Here is a 9363-nt window from a genome sequence, read left to right on the forward strand (position 1 = left end):
GAAAATGTGGAGGTTATAGGTACTTCTGGCGAGTTCTTAAAAGAAGCTGAGGAATGTGTCATTGGACATTGGAAGAATGGCGATCCTTGTTATAAATTGGCAAAATTGAGTTCTGATATAGGCTGGAAGGCAGAACTTGAAAGCAGTTAACTTAGATATTTAGCTGAGATTTCCAAGCTAAATGTGGAGGGTGCATCCTGGTTTCTTCTTACAGCTTATAGTGAAATGAGAGAGGAAATAGGTAAACTGATGATTGAACTGTTAAGCATAAAGAAACCAGCAATTGATGATTTGAAAATTCTCAGCTTTCCCAATAATGTGCCCTGAGACTAGGTCCAGAAACAGCTGTCAGGGACCTCCCTGAGCTTCCAGGAAGTGAGTCCTCAGAGTACAGGGCTCCACCTGAGGGTTCAGCTGAACAACCTTTGCTAAAGAAAGGTATGGCTGAACAGGGAGCCAATCAGCCATTTCAGTGGTAGTCAGAATTGGAAAGGCAGTTATCCAGAAAGGATTTGTGGGACGTTCTATAGCCTGATGATTTGAACCTCCTTGAAGTGAATGCAAAGCCAGCAAGATTTTGGCAAAATTTGAATGAACGGTACCATTGCTAGCCTGGACCAAAAGGAATAGAGAAGGGATAACTTCAAGAGCAGAACAAAGCGAGGTTTGGCATGAAAAGATCTCTGATCAAGAGAGGGAGCCCACCCAAATGTGTGGAAAGCACCTTCCTCTGCTTGGAGGAGGTGGAGCTGCTGCCCCATCAGACTTGGAGGACCAAACATTGATCTATTGATGACTCTCAGACCTTGAAATCTAATGGAATTTGCCTAGCTGTATTTCAGACTTGTTTGGGACCGGTGACGCCTGTTTTCCCTCCTGATTTCTCCCTTCTAGAGAAGGAATGTTTATCCAGTGTCTGTCCCTGCATTGTATATTGGAAGCAGATCATTTATTTTAGGTTTCTTATGTCCCACAGGCAGAGCGGTTTTGCCCCAGGATGGCCCATACCCAAAATTGATTTTGATGAGACTTTGTACTTAGCATTGTTCTAAAATGGCTTAAGACTTTGGGAATGTTGTGGTGGAGTGAATGCATTTTGCAAATGGGAAGAACATGTCTTTTGGGTGTTCAAAGGACAAGCTGTTGGGAATTGAATCATTTCTCCTACAAAAGGCGTGTTCAGGTCCCAACCCCTGGCCCTGTGGATGTGAAACCCATTTGTAATGGGGACCTTTGATGATGCTGTTAGTTAAGGTGCCCAGACTGAATAAGGGTGGGCCTTACTCCAATATGGCTGAAGTCTTTGTATTGCAGAGGAAATTGAATGCAGGAGAGAAGACACCAGAAGAGCAAGAAGTCAGAAGTCAACAGAATCTGGAGGAGAAAGGAGAAGGCATCATTTTGTGCATTGCCATGTGACAGGAAAGCCAAAGAGTACCTGCAGCCAGCCCCACAATACCGCAATCTTTAGGGAGAAAGCATTGCCCTGCTGACACCTTAATTTTGGACTTCTAGCCTCAAAATTGTGAGCCAGTAAACACCCATTGTTTAAGGTAACCCACTGTATGGTGTTTGTTTTAGCAGCTGGGAAAAGAAAACACAGCAGAAGCAAAGAAGATATAGAAGGAGAAGGAGAGTTAGAAACTCAAAAAAGGAGTTTATGATGGCATCCTGGGGAAAGGCGTGGCGAGAATCACAATAGAGACACAGGGGACCTCAAGGTGCTACAAGCCAGATTCTGCCTCCAAACCAGAATTGCACTGAAATCATATAAGGCAAACTGTGAAGCATATGAAACTTGTTGGAACAAGCTGAAAACATAAATTGGTTCAAGATGGAGTTAGATAAATTTATCAGTCAACAGTCTATCGTGCATTAAGAAGAAGGATTTGGGGAAATTGGTTTCATATTCCTAACCTTTAAATCTAATTTCATGGCAAAAAGCCATTGCATCCCTATGGAATCATTAACACAAGCAGAATATTGGGTTAGGCAGAGAGCCTGTTGGATGGAGCCAGTGCTCGATAGTCTTATGGGTGGGCCTCCACTTCCACTCTTCCAGAGATGGGAATACAGTCTCCATGTCTCCCATGGTGAGAAAAACTCCCATAACCTTTAACCAGAATTTCTCTGGTCCTTTCTTCTCTGAAGACAATGAGGAGACCACACATTATCTTCAGTTACATGAAAATTATTCTAAAATTTTTCCTTTCCTGTAAGATCAACTTATTTTTTTTACAGCTTTATTGAGATATAACTCACATATCACAAAATCACCCATTTAAACCACGGTTAAATCGCTGTGAGCATATTCGCAGACTGTGGTCACCACAATCAATTTTATTACATTTTCATTACCCTCAAAAGAAGCCTTATGCCCATTAGCTGCCGTTCCTTGTCTCCACCCCCGTTCCAAGGCAACCACTAACCGACTTTCGTCCCAATGGGTTTGCAACAGCGACTTTTTCTTTTAGCCTTTGGCCTACTTCTCATCTTGGCAAACATCTCAGTCTTGTCCTTCCATCTCTCCCACTGGTCTAGCACAATTCATGCTGGGGGTGTGGAGGCGAATAAGACAAAAATCGTGTTTCTGCCATCGGGCAATGTCCTAGGACTAGTGCTCTTAACCTAAGGTCCAAGGAAGGGCTTCAGAATTCATGCAAGTGTTTTAATTTTATGTGAACTTATACATGGACATGTGCTCATTTTGGGAGAGAGGGGTTCGCAGCATTGGACAGCCAGGATTCATTGGGTGTGAAGATTTTCCAGATAATGCCTGAAATTTTGCTGGTCAGTCCAGGCACCCTTTGAGCCTGCAGAGGCTGTTTCCATGAGATCAGCCATGAGCTTACGGAGGCCCATTCCTTCTACTGACCTAGCACAGTTCAACTTATTTAGACCATGCACCTGGGTAAGCAGAAACTCACAGCCTGTTTTAGATATAGGGCAATCACCTATTAATATTTTTAATAACTAATTTTAAATTAATCATTAATTGCTATAAGGAAATAGAGACAAAGATCTGTTTAAGTCTTTGTTGTTGTTTTTTAAATTTAATTTTGCTCTTTGGAAACTGGACTTTCATATTTTGGGGCTCTCTTGCTCTTGTAATATTCTCATTTCATGCATCATAGGGACAGCTTACTAAATATTAGAATTTAATTTCATTTGTGCTAATTAAGGAAGACTGTGCTATTGTGTAATATGTACATGCTGTAGAGCCTCGTTCCCATCCAAATCAGTAACACATGAGAAGATATTTGCCCTTTTTTTAGGAAAAAGTCAAGAAGAAGAACAACAATATGACAGAATCACACCCAACGGTTCATTATGTGGACAACAGTTTACAAATTTAGAAATTTTTCTGTCAGGCAAGAACAATGAACAGCATTAGGATAAATGATCATCTATACATTTATTATTTATTATCATATGATAATAATTAAACTTTAATTTAAAGTGCTCAAAAGACAAAAATAAGAGTTTTGTTTGTAACCTGTATATTTCCTTAAGTGGAATTCCAGAATTTACACACATTTTTAAATATAAGGGTGTGAATATTTTCTCTGGCCATGGCTATCATTTCATTAATGATCACTCAGCCCCTGGATGTTAGGGACAGGTCAAAGCTACTCTCTCATTGGTAAGAATATGCATATTTCCTTTATAAAACTTCTTTTGTTTTCCATTACTTTCTGCTAAATTAAATCTAATCAACAACTATTTATCATAAAAGTATTGGGAAATGCTGGACTAAACAAATTTGAATATATATATATTTTTCTTACTAATTTTCCCTTTATACTAATTTTAGAGTTCTAAGAGGGGAAATCCTTTAGCAAGGAATATTTCAAGGGATTAATGTTTTGCGGAACACCCTTATAGAATATGCATCATTGGTGGACTCTGTGACTCTGTGAATAGCAGCTTTAAGATTTCATGTGCTGGTTGGATTACATGACTCTTTAATTCCCTCTAAATCCTGAGATTACAGAGTGCTGGCCATCTGAGATAATCCCTCAAATTTACCTTACAGGATTTCCAGGAATACTCTTATTTTGTTAAATGAGACCCAGCCACATAACAGCTTCTGGTTTGTATTGCAGGATGGGTGAATTCAGCTGAGGAAACTGAAGGCAATAATGATGACTTTTAGAAGAAGCAAGCTGATAAAGAATACCCCAACTCTCAGGAATTTATCTGGAAACATATCTTGACCTTTACTGCGTCGTAATGTCCCTGATTGGACTGTGGCACAGAGAATCGACCCTAACTATGAACTATTTATTTTTCTCCCCCCACCCGCCCTAATTAGACACCATGAGGACTGTGTTATGTAGTTGATAGTTGTTCTAGTTTGTTAGCTGCCAGATGGCAGTATATTAGGAATGTAATGATTTTTTAAAAGGGGAATTTGAATAGTTGCTAGTTTACAGTTCTAAGGCCGAGAAAATGTCCCAGTTAAAACAGGTCTACAGAAATGTCCAATCTAAGGCATCCAGGGAAAGATACCTTGGTTCAAGAAGGCCGATGAAGTTCAGGTTTTCTCTCTCAAGTAGAAAGGCACATGGCAAACACGGTCAGGGCTTCTCTCTCAGCTGGAAGGGCACATTGTGAACACAGCGTCATCTGCTACTTTCTCTCCTGGCTTCCTGTTTCATGAAGCTCCCGGGAGGCATTTTCCTTCTTCATCTCCAGAGCTCGGTTGGCTTGGTGGACCCTCCGCTTCATGGTGCTCCAGCATTCTCTGCTCTCTCCCCCACTCGCTTTCTCCAAAATGTTTCCTCTTTTATAGGATTCCCATAAACTAATCAAGACCCACCCAAATGGGTGGAGACACGCCTCCACCTAATCCAGTTTAACAGCCACTCTTGAGTCCCATCTCCAGGGAGATGATCTAATTACAGATTCAAACATACAGTACTGAATAACGATTAGAAGAAACAGCTGCCTTTACAAAATGGGATTAGGATTAAAACATGTCTTTTCTTGGGTCCATACATCCTTTCAAACCACCACTAGTTTTCTCTAGAGCCATTTATATACAGGTGAAATGAAAGCTTTTATGCATGTACTTGATACTCATTCTCTATATGTAGACTTTGCTTTTTTCTGAGAATATTATGTCAATATTTTTATAAACTCAGGGAGAGGTTTAAAAAAGGAGTTGAACATCAGATATTTTTGATGTAGAGGTCTTTTTATGTGCTTTTTTGGATGGAATCAGAATTTAACATTTTCTTGAGGGACAAGAAAGCTCTTGAGATCCTAGAATGCAGTGGTTCTACCCCTTATATTGGCAATAAGAACGTGTTTACACTGCTCTTCCATACAGTTGTTATGATGATGTGTCAGAAGTCATGTATCTAAGACATGTATATAAGTCTTACCAATTCTGCATCACTAGGAACCTATGACACAGCCATGAAAGGCCCCCTAACATTTATAAATGCATGGGAGAAAAATATCTTGTCCCATTTGACCCAGTTTAACCATCTTTCTTTAGATACTTGAAATATGAATAGCAGGTAAGAAATCATCAATTTAAACTTTTGGGAATAAACCTTAGGAGAAAAACAAGCCACCACACAGATCACTTACTGAAACACAAAGCCAATGCCAATTTTTTAAGACTTAAAATTTTTTCAGAATTTTGTTTGTTAAAGAAAAGGTAAATGGGTGGTGCAACAGTGGCTCAGTGGCAGAATTCTTGCCTGCTATGCCGGAGACTGGGGTTTGATCCCAGTTCCTGCTTCTGCAAAAAATAAAAAGAAAAGGTAAACTTCTGGTTATGAAAGAGAACTTTTGTGCACTTCCTAAGAAATTGCTACCCACAATTAAAGTCATCAAAAAAGGTCATAAGTCACCTCTGGTTAACATTTTCATTCAAACTTTCAAAATGTCAATATTCTAAATATCTTACCTTCACCCAAAAGAACTAGATGTGGGTGTGTTTCTTACATGATTAGAGGAGAAAGAACAAGGGTCAAGATGTTGTCAAGGGATTGGGCCTGTGGTGAGGAGAATGACCCCAGAAACTTTTGCAGTGTCCGTCATTTGGGAGCTAATTGTCCATGTAAAATTGTATTCTTTTCTGTTTGGGCCAACCACTTCAGTAAGGTAATATCATCTTCTCTCTCCCCTTCATTAGTTAGCTGAGGACAGTTCTGCTCAGCAAACACTTATTAAGCACCTGCTCTTCACCAGTTCCTGTGCTGGACACACAGTTTTGAGCAAGACTTGGTCTCTGCTCTTGGGAGCTGGCACCTTGTGGGCGTTAAAGCACAGTTTCCAGTAGTTTAAAATATCATTCAAAACTTATTAGAACTGACTTAATTGTACTAAACAGATTTAGAAATGGGAAATACTGCAAATTAAAAGTTAGTTGAAAGGGCGGTGATTAAGCTAGGTATTAGAACTCACCATTTGCAAACAACCATCCCTAAGTGTTGGTTCTATGTATATATACCATCTATTCCTGTTCAGCACAGTGATATGCATTTTAACAAAAACAGAAAATGGCTATTTATATACAGGAAACCTTTCTTGTGTGTGTATGTTTTTAATTTGAAGGAAGTCCAGAAAGAAACTTGATAATAAATGTTGGACTTATTTTTTTCTTCTGAAAGTAACAGTCCACTTGCCACCTAGTTTGGGTTATTTTTGAATTTTCTTATTATAGGAAGAGTTTTATATTGTCAGCCTTCCTGTGAGGAAAATACTAAATGTACCATTTATCCTTGAGTTTAAAGAACACACACATGCAAAAGAAAACAAATATAAATGTGTACATATATGCTTATATATTTATATATGTGCATGTATATGTGTGTGCATGTGTGTACACATATGTATGCACAATCACTGTTATTTTGCTCAAGAGGAATTTGAGCCCATAAAGAAGCTCCTTTATAATTTTGATTATATCATTTACTCATAACCAATGGTAACTCTGATGTTTCTATTTCCCATAATAAGTAAAAGAAACAAAATAGGCAAACCCGTGATAGAGCATGAAGAACTATCCTGAGTGTTTCCTCCAGGTCTTCCTTTTGTAGGTCTGATGATCATTGTCACCTTCCAGGTGAAAGGCAAAAATAAAACCAAACCATGAATATCATTGGATACCGGGGCAGAATACATTAGGTGCTTCAGTTGCATCTTCAAAGAAGGATGTACAGATTGGACTGATGCTTTTTAGATCTGCCCAAACTAGAGGGCAGCCCTAGCTGGTGTTTTGAACCGTCTATGTTGAGTGACAGCCGTTAGATGCAATAAAGTCTCCAGATTGCCAAGTCTACAGATTCTCTCCAACGGTCGAAGGGGCTTGCTATTTTAAAGTTTTTTCTTTGCGCTCTAGAACAATTTAAGTTACTCTGAAATTGTCTACGTTTTAAAAGTTTGTTGAAAATTTCCAGCAAAACCATCTGAGTCTGATATTACTACTGGATAGTTGCTGTTTCAGCATTGCTACTTCTTTTATTCTTAAGTCAGTTTTTGTAGACTCTGTTTTCCTAGAAAGTACCCATTAAACAATTTTGAACTATTTTTAAATGATGGCTGGTAACGTGTCTACCAAGCATTCCTAAGGTAAACACATTGCTTTTGCTGAAATATAAAAGACCCCAGAATGACCACATAAATTCGGCGAAACTAGGAACCAAAACATATCTTTGGTATGCAATCTGAAATCCGATTTGAACCTCATCTCTGACGGTTAATAGTCATGGGATCTTGGGAAGCCAAGACATCTATTTGAGCCTCAGCTTCCTCAGTTGCAAGATGGAGGTTTCATCACTTTCCTCAACTACCTCAAAGAGTTATTAAGACATGTAAAGATCCTATAAGTTAATATGGTTTTACAGTTAAGCAAGAGGTTTCTCTGAAATTGTCTTCAAAATCCCAGAATTTAAATGTATCATACAGCTGTGCATTTTGGCACCTCTAAACCTAAACATTTAGGTCCAACTGTGTCAAAAAAGAATTGTTTAAACAAAGAAGTAGAAATGAAACCTATTTGAAGGAGTTTTTCTTGTTCCTGTAACAATGTGAGTATAGGTATTAGTTCTGGTCTGTTTTCTAATTTTGACTGTTCTTCTTGCCCTGTTTGAAAATAGATAGGCAAGATTAAGAAAGCAACCTGTTTAAATTTAAATGAATTTAGAGAAAAGTCCGTACACTGGATAGATGTATATAGGCCAGAGCATAAATATGCTTGGGAAACTATTTCTCAAAATAATTTCGTTTACTACAGGTATACTAGAGAAAAATAAAAATTAATCTTTAAAATGCACACAAATTTATTTGACAACCAGAGTGTATGTTATAGTTATTGAAAGTGGTAATTATAGGAAACTGCTTGGAATTTAAGGAGCATCAGGAAAATGCTCCCTTTGGTTGCATCGAAAATCTGTTCACTGAAGTCTAGAGAGCAGAGCTCAAACGAAAACACCTTATCTTGTTAAAAGGTTGATGAAAATTACCTTGGAATTCATGTGTCCATTCAGAACCTAAGTGACTTGCAGTTTGTATGTAGGAGCATAAAGAAAGCATTATTTGGGGTATCCTATCAGGCAGCTGGCCTGAGCATTGCAGGGAGCAGTTCTGAATTGAAAGAGACTTAATTAAACATAACCAAATGTAATGTAAGAATGTTGATTGAATTCTGGATCAAAAAATAAATGGGCAATTTTGAGTTGTATATATGTTACTACAATAAAAAGTAAAAATATGGCAGGCATTTCAAGGGTGATGGGTAAATTTCCATATGCGTTATATATTAAATGATGTATTAAATGAATGTTAATTCATTTGTGTGATAATGATAAAGTAGGAGAATGTATTTTTAGGAGATGCTTGCTAAAGTATTTAGGGATGCAGGATCATAATGTCTGCAACTTACTTTCAAATGGTTCAGCAAAAAAAGTTTATATAGAGAAATTATGCAAATGTGGTTAACAATTCTGCAGTCAAGGTAAAGGGTAAATTGCTCATTGTATTTTAACTTTTCTCAAGTCCATAGCTGAAAAAAGTTGAGGGGTAAGAGAAATGATTAACTACTTCTTTTATTGGAAATCATCAAAAAAGCAACAATGAGAATAAAAAGAAATAAATTCCATTTTTAGAGAAACTGGGAGAGACCTGAAATTCTGGGTCTCATAGTAGAGGAAGGACGGTCAAGGATCAGAGACTGACCAGTAGGGGTGCAAGAGGACGTGGAGAGAAGATAGCCATGGCAAAGGAGGGCTCAGTGGTTGAGATACCAAAAACACCGGCAGTAAAAAATACCCTTCTCAGAACTAAGGGGACCCTCTGAAGTGCAAATCCTCAGTCCTTTGCTTACAACAGGAGAAACAGGGCTAT

The 9363-nt window shown here is 38.3% G+C and overlaps 1 protein-coding gene across 2 annotated transcripts in view; it reads left to right on the forward strand.

Annotated features, from left to right (window-relative positions):
* The window catches only part of RASGRP3 (RAS guanyl releasing protein 3), a 114685-nt gene extending 105945 nt beyond the window's left edge, over nt 1-8740 (forward strand). For both annotated transcript variants that reach the window (XM_077135050.1, XM_077135051.1), the window contains exon 17: nt 4107-8740. In XM_077135050.1, coding sequence (XP_076991165.1) covers nt 4107-4115 — 9 coding nt within the window. In that variant the 3' untranslated portion in view covers nt 4116-8740. The remainder of the gene's footprint in view (nt 1-4106) is intronic.
* Nucleotides 8741-9363: the final 623 nt, after the last annotated feature.

This window comes from Tamandua tetradactyla, chromosome 17 (genome assembly GCF_023851605.1).
Source record: "Tamandua tetradactyla isolate mTamTet1 chromosome 17, mTamTet1.pri, whole genome shotgun sequence".
Lineage (NCBI taxonomy): Eukaryota > Metazoa > Chordata > Mammalia > Pilosa > Myrmecophagidae > Tamandua > Tamandua tetradactyla.